Source organism: Oncorhynchus nerka, linkage group LG26, assembly GCF_034236695.1.
Source record: "Oncorhynchus nerka isolate Pitt River linkage group LG26, Oner_Uvic_2.0, whole genome shotgun sequence".
Taxonomy (NCBI): Eukaryota; Metazoa; Chordata; class Actinopteri; order Salmoniformes; family Salmonidae; genus Oncorhynchus; species Oncorhynchus nerka.
Genome location: NC_088421.1, coordinates 35581556 through 35600288, shown reverse-complemented (window position 1 = coordinate 35600288; position 18733 = coordinate 35581556). Strand labels below are relative to the sequence as shown.

The 18733-nt window shown below is 43.4% G+C and overlaps 1 protein-coding gene across 11 annotated transcripts in view; it reads right to left on the bottom strand.

Moving 5' to 3' along the window:
- Positions 1 to 456: 456 nt before the first annotated feature.
- The window catches only part of LOC115117473 (nuclear GTPase SLIP-GC-like), a 44583-nt gene continuing 26306 nt past the window's right edge, over positions 457 to 18733 (bottom strand). For 3 of the 11 annotated variants that reach the window (XM_065010570.1, XM_065010574.1, XM_065010571.1), the window contains 6 exons: positions 13617 to 13695; positions 13266 to 13350; positions 4497 to 4539; positions 3402 to 3540; positions 3028 to 3276; positions 2114 to 2916 (listed from right to left, as the gene is read on the bottom strand). In XM_065010570.1, the coding sequence (XP_064866642.1) occupies positions 2894 to 2916; positions 3028 to 3276; positions 3402 to 3540; positions 4497 to 4539; positions 13266 to 13350; positions 13617 to 13695 (618 nt within the window). In that variant the 3' untranslated portion in view covers positions 2114 to 2893. Of the gene's footprint in view, positions 2085 to 2113; positions 2917 to 3027; positions 3277 to 3401; positions 3541 to 4496; positions 4540 to 13265; positions 13351 to 13616; positions 13696 to 18733 lie in introns of those variants that run through there. The other 8 variants (XM_065010572.1, XM_065010573.1, XR_010461237.1 and 5 more) reach the window with 7 other exon arrangements.

The following is an 18733-nucleotide window of genomic DNA, read 5'->3' as shown; positions in this document are numbered from 1 at the left end:
ATACTTGTATGCTTGAGGAATTTTAATTATGAGATATTTGTTGTTTTGAATTTGGCGCCCTGCACTTTCACTGGCTGTTGGTGGGGTGGGACGCTACCGTCCCGAATATTCCAGAGAGGTTCATCTCTTTCCCATTTTAACAGCCAGTGAACACTTGACAGATACCATGCAGTAGTTGTTCTCACGACAGTCGCTGTAGGTCCCTGAAGGAGTAATTGAAGGAAGCTATAGTAACAGCATGGAACTGGACTATGCCGCAAATGTGGGATCTTGAGGTATGTGTCATGGGCAGTGTCAGTAGTAGCAGGGGTTACTTTAGTAGCATTGTTGGAATATCATTTTATGAGGATTCATGCCACATGGCTTGGTAGCTGGTAACTGGGAGACCAATGTGAAAACCGGGGATTATTATTCACATGTCATAAATTAGTGATCTTGCAATAAGGGGGAGAGTCTATTTTTATTTTTTATTTATTTATCCTTTATTTAACTAGGCAAGTCAGTTAAGAACAATTTCTTGTCCTGTCGTCAGGAAATGAACAATGCAGTGTGTATATTCCCGTGTGGAAGCGGCACATGAGGAGCAGAAGATAACCGAGGACACGGGCTGAATCCTGGAGATTGAGTGTACATCAAGATACACCAGGCGGGGGTGGTGTGACAGCGTTGGTCTGGTCCACACAGCACCTGCAGTGGGAAAGATCGTCATGTCTCTCCTCAGTGGGTTCATAGTTCTCACGTGAAGTGAGTTCCAGCTGCATAATGGTTGAGCTTGAAGACGCCATGACAGAGGAAGCGGAGCTAAAGAGAGAGAGAGTATATTCCATTATAGACATGCAGATGGGTTGGGTCTGGGAGCTACTTTAACCTCTGTTGTTGGGTTGGGTTAGTTGCTTTATTGGTTAATGCATCGAATAAAAGGATATATGTTGGGGTAATTGTACACTGGACAACATTCTGAAGGCATTGATGTGAAAGCATATACAGTGCTGAGTTACCTCAAGATGATGTAGCGTTGATTAGGGCTATGCACTTGCCTATCAGGTGACGTGCCTATCAGGTGATAATGGAGGAAGAAGGAGATGGGGAACAGAGTGAAAATGACATGGCTTGGGAACACCTCTAGGTGCCTGTGGCTGGAAAAGGGAAGACTGGGTGGAATCCAGAAGAAAAGTATCCTGGAAGCATAGAGGCAGGCGAAGAGAGAGGGAATTGTCATGTTATGAGACTTTGGATTTTCATGCATATATAATTATGCATCGCTTACCACATTGTTAATGCTGTTATGTTTCGTCTTTCTTGCTGCTTTTCAAGTCTTGTGCTATCACTCGCTTGGGAACCAGAAGGAGAAAGTTGAAATGGAAGAAGTCGACAGCTCCAGTGGACACGTTATTATCATCTATGAGAAATGGAAATAAGTTTGTGTATGGTGTGATCGTAGAACAGAGGCCATAAGTCTCTGAGTTTGTAAACCTCAGTGAATGTTAGTCATGTTTATTTTATTTATTTGTTCATGTTTTATTATCATTGTTTGTCCATTAATAAGTAATTTCCAAGTTTATGTAATGTTGAACAGTATTGAGTTAAATGTTCAAAACGGGGGACTGATGGATTCTGGGATCTAACTCCTAAAACTTGAAATAGGGTTAATTATCAGGTATCATATTGAGCGCTATGGTCTAGAGAAGGTCTACACCAGAAGTTAATGGTTATCTGTAGGAGGAATGTTTATGGTAGAGGCAATTAAGCTTTGTACTGAGTACTGAGTGAAGGAAAGACGATCACATCTTGGCAGGCACTGATATGGGTGGAGAGCTGTGGATTAGTGAGGGAGGGGGCCGAGTTCAGCTCAGGTCATGTTAAGGGAGAAGGAACAGTTTATTGCCCATGCCACTTAATTTCCTGCCTAGCAACAGAGATGTAGTGTTTGGAGAGAAGGAGGAGGTTCCACCCCAAATTGGGTTACTTACACCAGCACTATTGGAATGTGTCTTAGTCGGTTCAGCTGTTCGACCCTCTGGGATGAATAAACTTGGTTTAAGCTTTCATAGTGTCCGTTGAGTTCTTACTGGGATAATTAGAACCTAACAGTGAGAGAAATCAGTCTTGAATATATTATTTCTAAAAAATGTTTTATTGAGGAAAGATTTAGGCAATACGACATTCAACTCAGAAACATACAATGTAAAATTAGTTGAAGATATAATGATGATTTAGAGATTACTTTGAACAAACAGAATGAATGATGAAATAAACCAGGCGTCATAATAAAATCAGAAGTTAAGCTACAACAGAGATAAACACAATTCATTGGTATAATCAAGTTCACATCTAAAACAAAACGTTACATACATGATCAAGATTTTATCTTGGGTTGCCCTTTACTTCATGGCACTGTTTCCACTGATATTGTCCTCTGGTCAAATAAATTGTGACAAACTTTTCCACATAACATGATTGTATTATATACCAAATATTTCAAATAATGCATAAATCAATTAACAAGCATATATGCTACTCAACCTGTTTGTCCCTCTGTTGTCCTCAAGTATTATGCATTTACATGTTTTAACTTGCATCAGATGAAACCATTTTTTGTGTTGTCCCTTTCCCCTCACACATACAGTAAGAACACTAAAGATGGGTTTGATTAAAACAAAAACACACAAAACATTCTGAGAAAAACAAAGTACCAGGCTATAGCAGATTGCAAGAGCACAGATTTCAGTTAGCATAAAGCCACAAAAACAAAAGAGGATGATAGAGCTAGTTGGTTACGTCCCCCAACACCCATAGGGGAATTAGGAGGATAGTAACTCCGCTGCAGTTCCACAGGCGGTGAGACTGCCTGCTGCCCTTTGTCCAGCACTTGAAGCCCAAGCCAGTTCTGTCATCAGGGGAAAGGTTCTGTTGCCTCTGGGAGAGGAATGGGAAAATATCTGTACTGTACATCATATCAAAATGCACAAGAAGACACACAATGTTTTAGGGTAATCACATGGTGAAAATAGTATCTATTGTTCTTACCCAAGTCCTTGACAAGACTAGGTTCATTAGTTTGGAGAGCTGTGTAGAAGGCTGATTTAATTGGTAGCCCTCCTGAGCGTACAACCTGAAACAGCTTCCTCATTTTTTTCGCATTGGTCTTGGCTGCATAGATATTCGAATATGTTTCATCTTGGATCATTTTCTTTCCCAGTAGGTCATCTGCTATAGCCATCACCATTGTGACTCTCTTGATTAGTGCACTCATGTGCTTATCCACAAACTCAGCATCTGCGATTTCAGGTGAAAGGAGACACTTAGTACATTTTACAGAAGAAAGCATCAACTCGTATAGTAATGGTTGCAGAAAATATTTCATTAGAACAAACACAGCCTATAGCAACGATGGCTTTTACCTGCAAGAACATCCTTCACACTTCTCTTTTTTTTCTTTATCTTCTCATCATTCCTGTTGTTTCGAAGTGGAACCTGTTGGTGGGAATCACACGGCCTTCCATCAACAAATTGAGACCTGTGTAGTTCTGTTAGTGGATTCTACAACCATTTAAGAGGTGAAACAGAAACAAGATATATCACAAACATCCTTTTATATACACTCTGGAGAAAATGCCAAAGAATTGTGAAAAGTGCAAAAATAACCATCAACCTCATTTTAATCTCACAGTGTCATTTGATTTGAAACTTTTCTTCAATTAATGTACAGGGAACTGCCAAAATAATGGAAACACAAAGTATATTAAAAGCAGGAGCATCCGCACAGGCGTGGTTCCTGAGTTAATGAAGCAATGAACATCCCATCATGCTTAGGGTCATGTATAAAATGCTGGGCAGGCCATTATTTTGGCCATTATTTTTGGCTACCATAGCTATGTGTAAGGACAGACGCCGGGGACAAGAAGCAGGTACAGGGAGTGAACATTTAATGAATAACGGACATGAAACAGAACAGGAACAGGGGAAACTACAACAATGCTGATAAAGGGAACACACCAGGAAGCAGACAGAAATAGGGAAGTCAATCAACAAATGCGCATGATGGTGACTGGTGATGAAGCGCAGGTGCGCGTAACGACGGTGACAGGTGACAGGTGTGCGTAATGAAGGCAGTCTGGCACCCTCGAACGCCAGAGAGGGAGAGTGGGAGCAGGCGTGACAGCTAGGATGACGATGCACCCATACATAGCGCACTAGTGGTCACTGAATGGTTTGATGAGCATGAAAACGATGTGAACCTAATGCCACGGCCGTTTCAGCCACCAGATCTCAACACAATTGAACACTTATGGGAAATTCTGGAGCAGCACCTGAGTCACCGTTTTCTACCACCATCAACAACATGGAATTACTTGTGTGAAAATGGTGTCGGATTCCACCAATAGAGTTCCAGACATTTGTAGAATCTATGCCAAGCTGTTCTGGCTCGTGGTCATGGTGGCCCAACGCCCTATTAAGAGACTTTATGTTGGTGTTAACTTTATTTTGGCAGTTACCTGCTCAGATGTCGTTTCCTTCCCCGAGCTGTGTTCTGGAACACTACAATGATAAAAAAATAAACAAATTATATAAGTCATTTCACTCAGAATAAATACAAAATATAAGACCAGCACAAACAAAAGCATTTGTTAATATGTGTCTGGAAGCTAATTGTGAAGGCAAATCATTCAGACTCTTTATAGAGGACATGGAGGACAACACAGACAAACAGAATACATCATCAGAATGGTATAAATGCCACTGTCTAGTCACTTCACATCATCACTGAAAAACAACAACAACATTATAGTTTACTTGGACCTTTGACAGCTTAGGGCAAAATGCAGTCTGTATTTCGGAAGATCCGTGTTATAGCGCGATTTAAAAGTAAAGACAATTTCACAAAACTATCTTTAAAACTGCAACATTTTCTCTCATCCTCATGGCAAACTTTGTAGAATAGCAGGGAATTAGTTCAGGGATTCTTCAAAGTCGGGACAATACGTTTTGGTGGGGCCTCCCGAGTGGCGTCACTACAGACTCGGGTCAATCCCGGGCTGTATCACAACCATCCGTGATCGGGAGTCCAATAGGGCAGCGCACAATTGGCCCATCGTAGTCCGGGTTTGGCTGGGGGACTTTACTTGGCTCATCTCACTCTTGTGGTGGACCGGGCGCCTGCAGGCTGACCTCGGTCGTCAGTTGAACAGTGTTTCCTCCGACACATTGGTGTGGCTGGCTTCCAGGTAAAGCGGACGGGTGTTAAGAAGCATGGTTTCGCGGGTCATGTTTCAGAGGACGCATGACTCGACCTTCGCCTCCTGAGCATTTGGGGAGTTACAGCGATGAGACAAGATCAAAATTGGGGGTTACAAATTACAATAAAAAAATATTTTAAAAAATCTCGTTTTGGGCCATTTTATAAAGACAATATTTGTTTTGGGAGTTTTTTTAATACTTTAAATATGATTCATTTCTGTATCATCTCAATGGCTGCAAATTCCCTTTACCAGAGCAAAGTATTCCAATTTCAAACTCTCCCAAAAAGTTTTATTTTATTTTTAAACTGTCAATAATAAATTATTGTCATTTTGTGCAATTGCACTCTGTGACTAAATAATATTTATCTCAAAACTTTGAATCCTAAATTATGTGTCCATCAAATGTGTCTAAAATCCTAAATTAATCAGGAATGAGCAGGGTAAACTATACAATAAGGACCCCTTATTCATGTCCTCATTTCATGTAGTACAACAAGACCACTCATGGTCTGTAAAGTTCTCTACTTTTGATAGATTTAAACAAACAATATTGGAATCACCACGGTCAAACCATAAACTGTCAACTCCATATTCCTGATAAATTCATATTCTATTTTAATCTTGGTTTTAAAATTGTACATTTACTTCGATTTTACAGTCATAAATCAACATAGGAAAAACAACGTCTAAATTGTTGCTATGTTTACCACGAATGAAAAAGAAAAAAGAAACATTTTCCAAACTCCATCAGATTTTTGTCTAACGTTAACTCCGTCAGAGTGCTGAAAGATATGATAGAATGGTGAATTTCAAATTAATCCTTTTCCATATTTCACAATTGTTTGTATTGAACTTTTATTTTTAGAGGAAAAAAGATGTTTTGGGTACATGTTGTGAACTCCGTCAGTGATGGCTAACCCCCTTCAGATCAGACTTTTTATAGATTTTGAAAACATATTGTAATCACTGTTCTGCAACATTTAAACTATTTAAGTATTTGCTGTTCTAAACCTAAGGGTTAATGTTTGCTTTATAAATGCTGTTTTATGTTCTCAATCTAGAAAAACAAATTAGCCCTGGAGCTACAAAACCAAACAAATATAATTTTGGAGATTTGTATTACATATTTTAATAATTTAATGTTGGAATTTAAACAATCAACAGCCTTTAAACACTTGTTGGATGATAATTGTAAAAATGAAATGTCATTTATGGTGTCTGATAGAGTTGACATAAATCCAGTTAGTTGAATTTTATGAAAGAAAAAATACAAAATTAGGAGGTTGTTCCTTTACATGATTTGATAGCTGATACTTTGTTCGATCAAATTATATGTTTCAAATTAAGACAAATCTTTGTGGAAAAAAAGTTGAGATTGTTCCATCTTTCAAAAATCCCTGAGCTTTAAAACATCAACATGAAAATATATATACACTACCGGTCAAATGTTTTAGAACACCTACTCATACAAGGGTTTTATTTATTTGTCCTATTTTCTACATTGTAGAAAAATAGTGAAGACATCAAAACTATGAAATAACTCATAAGGAATCATGTAGCAACCAAAAGAGTGTTAAACATATCAAAATATATTTTATATTTGAGAATTTTTTAAAGCCACCCTTTGCCTTTATGACAGCTTTGAACATTCTTGGCATTCTCTCAACCAGCTTCACCTGGAATGTTTTTCCAAAAGTCTTGAAGGAGTTCCCACATAGGCTGAGCACTTGTTGGCTGCTTTTCCTTCACTCTGCGGTCCGACTCATCCCAAACCATCTCAATTTGGTTGAGGTTGGGGGATTGTGGAGGCCAGGTCATCTGATTCAGCACTCCATCACTCTCCTTCTCGATCAAATAGCCCTTACACAGTGTGGAGGTGTGTTGGGTTATTATCCTGTTGAAAAACAAATGATAGTCCCACTAAGCCTAAACCAGATGGGATGGTGTGTTGATGCAGAATGCTGTGGTAGCCATGCTGGTTGTATGCATTGAAATCTAAATAAATCACAGACCGTGTCACCAGCAAAGCACCCCCACACCTTCACACCTCCTCCTCCATGCATTACGGTGGGTATTACATATGCAGAGATTATCCGTTCACCCACACCGTGTCTCACAAAGACACAGCGGTTGGAACCAGAAATCTCCAATTTGGACTCCAGACCAAAGAACACATTTCCACCAGTCTAATGTCCATTGCTCATGTTTCTTGGCCCAAGCAAGTCTCTTCTTATTATTGGTGTCCTTTAGTAGTGGTTTCTTTGCAGCTATTCAACCATGAAGGCCTGATTCACACAGTCTCCTCTGAACAGTTGATGTTGAGATGTGTCTATTACTAGAACTCTAAAGCATATATTTGGGCTGCAATTTCTGATGAACCTATCCTCTGCAGCAGAGGTAACTCTGGGTCTTCCATTGATATGGTGGTCCTCATGAGAGCCAGTTTCATCATAGCGCTTGAAGGTATTTGCTTCTTGAAAACGTTTTTGAAATTTTCCAGGTTGACTGAACTTCATATCTTTAAGTAATGATGGACTGTCCTTTCTCTTCGCTTATTTGAGCTGTTCTTGCCATAATACGGACTTGGTCTTTTACCAAATAAGGCTATCTTCTATACCCCCCCCCCCATTTCATGCATTCCAGGTGACTACCTCATGAAGCTGGTTGGGAGAATGCCAAGAGTGTGCAAAGCTTTCATTAAGGCAATGTGTGGCTATTTGAAGAATCTCAAATATAAAATATATATTGATTTGTTTAACCCTTTTTGGGTTACTACAACTGAGGAGGAGGACAAGTACATTAGAGTGTCTCGCTTGAGAAACAGACGGCTCACAAGTTCTCAAATGGCAGCTTCATTAAATAGTACCCACAAAATACCAGTCTCAATGTCAACAGGGAAGAGGCGAAAGTTCTTTGTTTCTTGCCATTTTGAGCCTGTAATCAAACCCACAAATGCTGATGCTCCAGATACTCAACTAGTCTGAAGAAGGCCAGTTTTATTGTTTCTTTTATCAGAACAACAGTTTTCAGCTTTGCTAACATAATTGCAAAGGGGTTTTCTAATGATCAATTAGCCTTTTAAAATGATAAACTTGGATTAGCTAACACAATGTGCCATTGGAACACAGGAGTGATGGTTGCTGATAATGGGCCTCTGTACGCCTATTTAGATATTCCCAAAAAATCTGCCATTTCCAGCTACAATTGTAATTTACAACATTAAATGTGTTAAATGACGGCTACTCTCAGCCTCATGACAAAATGTGTATAATAGCATGACATTAGCGGTTAAACTGCTTTCACCTTGCAGGGGGATCTGCAAAATTGCGCTATGCGACCGCCCTAGTGTTGATGTCCGCACCCCGCGTCAATCTAATTAGCATTTAAAAACATCCTCATTAAAATCTATCTGTTAAAGCTAAATATCTGTTTTCTTTTGCATGGGCTGCATCTCAATCCATCGTGGCATTCTTCATCTGTGGTGGAAGGTGGCAGAGCTACAGTGGTGGATGTCAGACCAGGAGCTATACAGTAAATCAGTCTTCTCACAAACGTCTGTAGCCACACTCACAACTCTTATGAACATGTACAGTCAGGTCCATAAATATTTGGACATTGACCAAGTTATTATTATTTTAGCTTTCTACCACAGCATATTGGAGTTAAACTTAAATAATGAATATGAGATGGACGTGCAGACTTTCAGCTTTAATTTGAGGGTATTTACATCCAAATCAGGTGAATGGAGTAGGAGTTAGGGACCAAATGTAATTGGACAATTTGCTGCTCAGTTGTTCCATGGAGAGGTGTGTGTGTTATTCCCTCATTAGTTCATTTACAAGGAAGCAGATAAAAGGTCTGGAATTAATTTCAAGTGTGGCATTTGCATTTGGACTCTGTCGCTGTTAACCTTCAATATGAAGTCCAAAGAGCTGTCACTGCCAGTGAAGCAAGCCATCATTAGGCTGAAAAATCTAAACAAACCCATCAGAGAGATAGCAAAAACATTAGGTGTGGCCAAATCAAGTACACTGCTCAAAAAAATAAAGGGAACACTTAAACAACACAATGTAACTCCAAGTCAATCACACTTCTGTGAAATCAAACTGTCCACACTGATTGACAATAAATTTCACATACTGTACTGAATAGACAACAGGTGGAAATTATAGGCAATTAGCAAGACACCCCCAATAAAGGAGTGGTTCTGCAGGTGGTGACCACAGACCACTTCTCAGTTCCTATGCTTCCTGGCTGATGTTTTGGTCACTTTTGAATGCTGGCGGTGCTTTCACTCTAGTGTTAGCATGAGACGGAGTCTACAACCCACACAAGTGGCTCAGGTAGTGCAGCTCATCCAGGATGGCACATCAATGCGAGCTGTGGCAAGAAGGTTTGCTGTGTCTGTTGGCGTAGTGTCCAGAGCATGGAGGCGCTACCAGGAGACAGGCCAGTACATCAGGAGACGTGGAGGAGGCCGTAGGAGGGCAACAACCCAGCAGCAGGACCGCTACCTCCGCCTTTGTGAAAGGAGGAGCAGGAGGAGCACTGCCAGAGCCCTGCAAAATGACCTCCAGCAGGCCACAAATGTGCATGTGTCTGCTCAAACGGTCAGAAACAGACTCCATGAGGGTGGTATGAGGGCCCGACGTCCACAGGCGGGGGTTGTGCTTACAGCCCAACACCGTGCAGGACGTTTGGCATTTGCCAGAGAACACCAAGATTGGCAAATTCGCCACTGGCGCCTTGTGCTCTTCACAGATGAAAGCAGGTTCACACTGAGCACATGTGACAGACGTGTCAGAGTCTGGAGATGCCGTGGAGAACGTTCTGCTGCCTGCAACATCCTCCAGCATGACCGGTTTGGCGGTGGGTCAGTCATGGTGTGGGGTGGCATTTCTTTGGGGGGGCCGCACAGCCCTCCATGTGCTCGCCAGAGATAGCCCGACTGCCATTAGGTACCGAGATGAGATCCTCAGACCCCTTGTGAGACCATATGCTGGTGCGGTTGGCCCTGGGTTCCTCCTAATGCAAGACAATGCTAGACCTCATGTGGCTGGAGTGTGTCAGCAGTTCTTGCAATAGGAAGGCATTGATGCTATGGACTGGCCCGCCCATTCAACAGGCCTGTATCCAATTGAGCACATCTTGGACATCATGTCTCGCTCCATCCACCAACGCCACGTTGCACCACAGACTGTCCAGGAGTTGGCGGATGCTTTAGTCCAGGTCTGGGAGGAGATCCCTCAGGAGACCATCCGCCACCTCATCAGGAGCATGCCCAGGAGTTGTAGAGAGGTCATACAGGCACTTGGAGGCCACACACACTACTGAGCCTCATTTTGACTTGTTTTAAGGACATTACATCAAAGTTGGATCAGCCTGTAGTATGGTTTTCCACTTTAAGTTTGAGTGTGACTCCAAATCCAGACCTCCATGGGTTGATACATTTGATTTCCATTGATAATTTTTGTGTGATTTTGTTGTCAGCAAATTCAACTATGTAAAGAAAAAAGTATTTAATAAGACTATTTCATTCATTCAGATTTAAGATGTGTTATTTTACTGTTCCCTTTATCTTTTTGAGCACTGTATTTTGTACATTCTTAAAAAGAAAGAACGCACTGGTGAGCTCATGAACACCAAAAGTCCCGGAAGACCACGGAAAACAACTATGGTGAATGAAGAAAAACCCCTTCACAACAATTGGCCAGTTCAAGAACACCCTCCAGGATGTAGGCGTATCTGTGTCAAAGTCAACATTCAAGACAAGACTTCACCTTAGTAAATGCAGACGGTTTACCAGAAGATGTAAACCTTTGGTAAACCTCAAAAACAGGAAGACCAGATTAGAGTTTGCCAAACAACATCTAAAAAAGCCTGTACAGTTATGGAACAACATCCTATGGACAGAAGAGACAAAGATCAACTTGTATCAGAATGATGGGAAGAGAAGAGCATGGAGAAGGGAAGGAACTGCTCATAATCCGAAGCATACCACCTCATCTATGAAGCATGGTGGAGGTAGTGTTATGGCGTGGGCATGTATTGCTACCAATGGAACTGGTTCCCTTGTATTTATTGATGATCTGACTGCTGACAAAAGCAGCAGGATGAATTCTGAAGGGTTTAGGTCTATATTATCTGCTCAGAATTAGTCAAATGCTTAAACTCACTGGAGGGCGCTTCACAATGCAGATGGACAATGACCTGAAGCATACTGCGAAAGCAACCCAATACTTTTTAAGGCAAAGAAATGCAGTGTTCTGCAATGGCCAAGTCAATCACCTGACCAGAATCCAATTGAGCATACATTTCACTTGCTGAAGGCAAAACGCCCCAAGAACAAGCAGGAACTGAAGACAGCTGCAGTAAAGGCCTGGCAGAGCATCACCAGGGAAGAAACTCAGCATCTGGTGATGTCAAAGGATTTGCAACCAAGTATTAATACTCACAATTGAATTTATGATTATGTTAGTTTGTCCAATTACTTTTGAGCTCCTAAAATTGGGGTGACCAGATATAAAAAGTGCTGTAATTCCTACACTGTTCACCCGATTTGGATGTAAATACCCTCAAAGCTGAAAGTCTGCACTTTCAGCTCATCTTGATTGTTTCTTTTCAAATTCATTGTGGTGGCAAACATTTTTTCTTTTTATCTTTCTTATCTCTCAGATATAGGACAGACACTTCAAAACAAACTATCTGAATGATTTGATGCCATTCCTTTCTCTCCGTTTCAGCCATCATCATGAGCCGTCCTCCCAGCAGCCTCCACTGGTATGAATATGTTATTAAATGTAAGTCCAAATTCAAGGTTTCATACTTACAGGGATCCTAACATTCCAAATCAATTAGCTAAATGATCCTTTGTATGACCTTCTTAAAACTATTCCATATGTTAGCTTAGTAAAAATCAGCCCCGGACTCTTAGATCTTAGGGGTTTTTAACTTATTTGGGATAGGGGGCGGTATTTTGACGTCCGGATGAAAAGCGTGCCCAAAGTAAACTACCTGCTACTCAGGCCCAGAAGCTAGGATATGCATATAATTGGTAGATTTTGATAGAAAACACTGTAAGGTTTCTAAAACTGTTAAAATAATGTCTGAGTATAACAGAACTGAAATGGCAGGCAAAACCCAGAGGACAAACCCCCCCCAAAAAATGTTCGTCCTACCACTGATTTCAATGGCTGGCACTTTTATAATAGGGCGAAATCGTGCCCAATTGAGTTCCTAGGGCTTCCACTAGATGTCAACAGTCTTTAGAAAGAGTTTCAGGCTGGTTTTTGGAAAAATGAGGAAGAAGAAGTTGCTTTTCTAAGGGCTCCCATTTTGGCTGTAGTGTTTCCATGCACATGGCCGAGATAAACAAAAAGAACGCCTCCAGTAAAGACAATAACGATTCTCTGTCTTAAATGTCATTGTTTATTTGGGTATTAGGGTACCTAAGGATTGATTATAAACGTTGATTGACTTGTTTGGATAAGTTTATTGATAACGTTTGGGATTCATTTTGTATACATTTTTACCGATGGAAACCGAGTGGATTATTGACTTTTTTTTAAATGGAACTAAAAAAGACATTTACAGAAGGACCATTTGTAATGTAACTGAGACCATTTGGAGTGCCAACAGAAGAAGCTCTTCAAAGGTAAGGCATGAATTATATCTTTATTTCTGACTTTTTTGTCGCCACCTGCCTGATTGATTACTATGAATTTGTGTGCTGGGTGCTGACCTCAGATAATCGAATAGTTTCCTTTCGCCATAAAGCCTTGATTAACAAGAAGTTAAGCTTTATTTTGACATAGTGCATGTGTATTTTCAAGATTGTTAAATATGTACAATTCTGTAGTTTGAATTTGGCTCCCTGCACTTTCACTGGATGTTGGTCAGGTGGGACACTACCGTTGCACCCATCCTAGAGAAGTTTTAAAGTGCGGCTCATCAGTGCTACAGATTGAACCTACTTTGTTTCAGACTTTCAAATGTATGGTTTTATGTGGAGCAGTGAGTCTTTACCATTTCTCATCTTCAACATCTGTGATAGGTTTACCCGTCATCTTTTCATGGGCGCTCTTCACTATCTCATAGTGCTCAGATATATCTGCAACAAAGAAAATACATTACTTTTGGGGGATTTGTGTTGTTTTAGTTTTTCTAACCTTACCCTAACACTTAATTTAACCACTCAGTAACATGATTTCCCTTCCTTTACTACTACTGGTATGGCATTGACATTTGGCATTGTAATTGACATTTTCAGCTGGAAATTGTACATGTATAACCTGGAATGTTACATTATATATGCATTTGAACCATACAGACAGCATCCAATCCAAAATGTGATGGAAACAAGTGTATTTGATTTACCTGGGAGAGGTAGCTCATTGTGGAGTGACTGCTTCATAGCTTCCTTTAGTTTAGACCTTATTTCCTGCACAATGTATTCCTAATGGAAGTAAAAAGGAGATGTAATGAACATTTTCTGTTTTTTTAAAGAAGATCAGAATTCCAAGGACCTTTTTTATTTTATAATTTTGACAGTACTGGGGTCCTGCCACAAACATCTTTTATATCCTTATGACATTGTGTGTACATTTTCATTAAACATGTAATTTAATCGCTGATCACATACACCTACACACTTGCTAAACCAAACCATGTAACAAATTCCATTGGTAGTGTGTTTTCATTCAAATAATTCTGTTTTCTCTGAGACAATCCCTATTTTGGCATGTTCTACTTCATGTTTGTCTGACATCTAGGAAGATTTTAAGGGAGGGTTCACCCAAATGAAAAAATGACATATTGGTCTCCTTACCTTGTAAGCAGTCTATGGACAAGGTATGACAGCAATCCATGCATTTGTTTAAATTACCACTCGCCACTGTTTCAATGCTAGTATTTTGCATTCGTGGCACGATGTTAGTCAATGGTACCAATATTAGCGTTTTCGGTCTTCCTGTCCAAATCATCCTAAAGTATCTAAAAATGTATTGTGTAACTTAATGAAGTTACTTATAGATGATTCAGACTTCAAGTGTGCAAATTTACATTTGTCCCTCAGTTTTAAAGGGAAACTGAATGCAAAAACTATAGAAAACGGCCTATGTGAAACATTTATTACAGTGCCAAAATTGATTAAAAAGTGTACGTAGGATATAAAGTCAGTACATTCCAATACAGAGTTTTGTGAGATTTGTGTAACTGAGGTCATCACAATTTTCACGACTTCTGCCGATGTTGGCTCCTCTCCTTGTTCGGGCGGCGATCGACGTCACCGGCTATCTAGCCATTGCCGCTCCATTTTTCATATGTCCATTTGTCTTGTCTTGTTCCTTACACACCTGGTTTTCATTTCCCCAATCAATCTACTTCAAATAAAAGTGTGCCTGTTTACATTACTCTGCTCTCATGCACCTGACTTCGCCTCTAGTACACCCCTTGACAGAATTACACAACTCTATGGAGTCAGCAGGAGCATGTACCCCGGTTAGAGGAGTCGAGGAGCGCGTCCAGGAACATTCGGCCATGTTACAACATCTTGGTGCCATGATGGATCGCACTGTCCAGACCATGGACCGCTGGGAGAGACAGGAAGTTTCTCCAGTGCCTCGACCAGCACAACCGGGGTTGTCTCCACCCGTCCCATCCGTAGAGAATTCCAGTGGGAGAATACAACTGGACCTCTACCTGGCCACTGTACCCAGCTCCCTCGGGAAGGGAGAGAGTGGCCGCCCTCATCTCCTGTCTCACAGGAATAGCGCTGGAGTGGGCAAACGCCGTGTGGAGAGAAGGAGACACGGCGTCAGACCACTTCGAGGAGTTTACCCGTCGCTTCCGGGCCGTCTTCAACCATCCACCCAAGGGCAGAGCGGTGGGGGAAAGGCTCTTCCATTTGAGGCAGGGGACGAGGAGCACCCAGGACTTCGCCCTGGAATTCCGGACCTTGGCCGCCGGAGCAGGCTGGAATGACAGGGCCCTCATCGACCACTATAGATGCAGACTACGAGAGGACGTCCGACTTGAGCTGGCCTGCAGGGATGCCACCATTTCCTTTGACCAACTGGTGGATTTGTCCATCCGGTTGGATAACCTGCTGGTCACCTGTGGATGTCCAGAGGGGGCTCTGTCGGTTCCATCTTCCAGCACCCCCGCTCCGGTGCCCATGGAGTTAGGAGGGGCTGCTCATAGGGAGACTGGAGGAGGAGCCATCACGTGCACCATCTGTGGCCGCAGAGGACACACTGCCGGTCGGTGCCGTGTTGGTTCCTCTGGGAGTCGAGGCAACAGGGTGACTCTGGCGTCACCCCAGGTGAGTTTGCACCACACTCATCCAGAGTCCTCTGTTGATCAACTGTTTGTGCCTGTTTGTTTCCCTGAGGTTTCCCCACATTACCAGCATAAGGCGCCCGTCGATTCAGGCGCAGATGGGAATTTTATCGACAGAGCATTAGCCATTAGGTTAGGGATCCCCATTTTTCCTATTGTTAGACCCTTCCTGGGACATGCTCTAGATAGTCGACCATTAGGGTCCGGGCTAATCAGGGAGGCCACCATCTCCTTGGCCATGGTTATGCAGAGGGATCATGAGGAGAGAATCAGTCTCTTCCTCATTGACTCTCCTGAGTTTCCTGTGGTACTAGGCCTTCCCTGTTTGACTCTACATAACCCCACTATTTTCTGGCAACAGAGGGCTCTCACAGGGTGGTCGCGAGAGTGCTCAGGGAGGTGTGTAGGGGTTGCCATTGGTGCTACCACGGTGGAAAGTCCAGACCAAGTCTCCACCGTGCACATCCCCCCAGAATATGCCGATTTGGAAAAAGAAGGCGAATCAATTACCACCTCATCGACGGGGGGGATCGTGGGATCTGCTGGCAGACGCTGCGCTTCCCAGGAGTCACGTATATCCCCTGTCGCAAGCGGAGACGGTGGCTATGGATACATATGTCTCTGAATCCTTGCGTCAGGTACATTCGGCCCTCTACTTGACCCGCCTCCTTGAGTTTATTTTTTGTGAAGAAGGATGGAGGTTTACACCCGTGCATTGACTGTAGTGTTCTCAATCAAATCACGGTGAGGTACAGTTACCCGCTACCTCTTATCGCCACGAAGATTGAGTCAATGTAATTGGCCGACTCCCACCACGGTAAAGGATGTGCAGCGATTTTTAGGGTTTGCCAATTACTACTGGAGATTTGTCTGGGGTTTTGGCCAGGTTGCTGCGCCCATTACCTCACTGCTGAAGGGGGGTCCTGTAAGGTTGCAGTGGTTGGCTGAGGCGGACAGGGCTTTTGGGCTCCCGTGCTGGCCCATCCGGGTCGCTCTTTGGCATTCATAGTGAAGGTGGACGTGTCCGAGGCTGTGCTCTCACAGCGCTCGGGCCATACGAACGCTGGTCGTGTGGGAGCTGGATGCGGACATTGAGCATGCGTTGTGTACAGAGCCCGCTCCCCTCCAGTGTCCTGTTGGGCACATGTACGTTCCGTCTGCTGTCCGTAACCAGTTGATCTGGTCACACACGTCTCCCTCCTCTGGTCATCCGGACGGTGCTCTGTCTGACTGGGAAGTACTGGTGGCCCACTTTGGCTATGGACGTGAGGGTTTATGTCTCATCCTGCTCGGTGTGTGCCCAGTGTAAGGCTCCGAGACACCTGCCCAGAGGTAAGTTACATCCCTTACCCGTTCCACAACGACCTTGGTCACATCTGTCAGTGGATTTCCTAACAGATCTTCCTCTTTCACAGGGAAACACTACAATCCTTGTAATTGTGGATCGTTCTTCTAAGTATTGTCATCTCATCCTCTGCCTGGTCTTCCTACGGCCCAACAGACTGCGGAAGCCCTATTTACTCACGTCTTCCGGCACTACGGGGTGCCTGAGGATATAGTGTCAGATCGGAGTCCCCAGTTCATGTCGAGAGTTTGGAAGGCGTTCATGGAACGTCTGGGGGTCTCGATCTCAGGTTTTCTCCCCGAGAGTAACGGGAGGGTAGAGAGAGTCAACCAGGATGTGGGCAGGTTTCTGCGGTCCTATTGCCAGGACCGGCCAGGGGAGTGGGCAGTGTTCGTGCCCTGGGCCGAGATGGCACAGAACTCGCTTCGCCACTCCTCCACTAACCTCTCCCCCTTTCAGTGCGTATTGGGGTACCAGCCGGTTCTGGCACCCTGGCATCAGGGTCAGACCGAGACTCCTGCGGTGGACGACTGGTTTAGGCGCACGGAGGAGACATGCCCGTGTCCAACTCTAGCGCGCCGTGGGTCGCCAGAAAACCAGCGCGGATCGTCACCGCAGTGCGACCCCGGTGTTCGCACCAGGGGACCGGGTCTGGCTCTCGACCCATAACCTGCCCCTCCGCCTGCCCTGCCGGAAGCTGGGTCCGCGGTTTGTGGGGCCATTTAAAGTCCTGAGGAGGGTGAACGAGGTATGTTACAGATTACAGCTTCCCTCTGATTATCGTATTAACTCCTCGTTCCATGTGTCTCTCCTCAGGCCGGTGGTGTCTGGTCTGCTCCAGGAATCTGAGGTGCGGGAGGTCCCTCCCCCTTTGGACATCGAGGGGGGCCCCGGCGTACATCGTTCGTTCCATCCTGGATTCGAGGCTTCGAGTGGGGGGCCTTCAGTACCTCATGGAGGGGTACGGGCCGGAGGAGATGTGCTGGGTTTCGGTTGCAGATGTTCTGGATCCTGAACTACTGCGTGAGTTTCACCATCACCGGATCGCCCTGTGCCTCGTCCTCCGGTTCGTCCTCGAGGCCGGTGTCGGCACGCAGCTGGAGCCGCGCGTCAAGGGGGGGTACTGTCACTTCCACGGAAATTGGCTCCTCTCCTTGTTCGGGCGGCGTTCGGCGATCGACGTCACCGGCTTTCTAGCCATTGCCGCTCCATTTTTCATATGCCCATTTGTCTTGTCTTGTTCCTTACACGCCTGGTTTTCATTTCCCCAATCAATCTATGTGTATTTAACCCTCTGTTTCCCATCATGTATTTGTGTGTAATTGTTTCATGTTATTGTGGTGTTTTATTACGCGCTTTACTTTAGTTATGTTCCGTGTTTTGAGCGTGTTTGATTTATGTAGTGCTCTCGTGTTTTTGGAACGAAAATAAAAGTGCGCCTGTTTATATTACTTTACCCCTTGACAACAATTTACATTAGGCTTGGATTTGGATTAAAATAACGCCAACCTGATAGTCTAACACAGGATTGTAAAGCCTAGGGATAATTATCTCTACAAAGAAACAGCTGCGTTGATTCATTCTATGCAATCATAGCAGCAAACCGTGAGAGAGACCTGCCCATTATGCAGCTCCTCGGACTTGTTAACATAAGACAAGACATCGCCAATGTTATGTTGAAAGAACACTTGGTCCCTAAGTCCTTTATGGAGAGGCCACTTGCTGATGTGTTTGATAGTGATCACTCCAGTCTGCCACTGTTTTGGACAAAATTAGAATTGAGACGATGCGCACTTGCATACCAACTGCC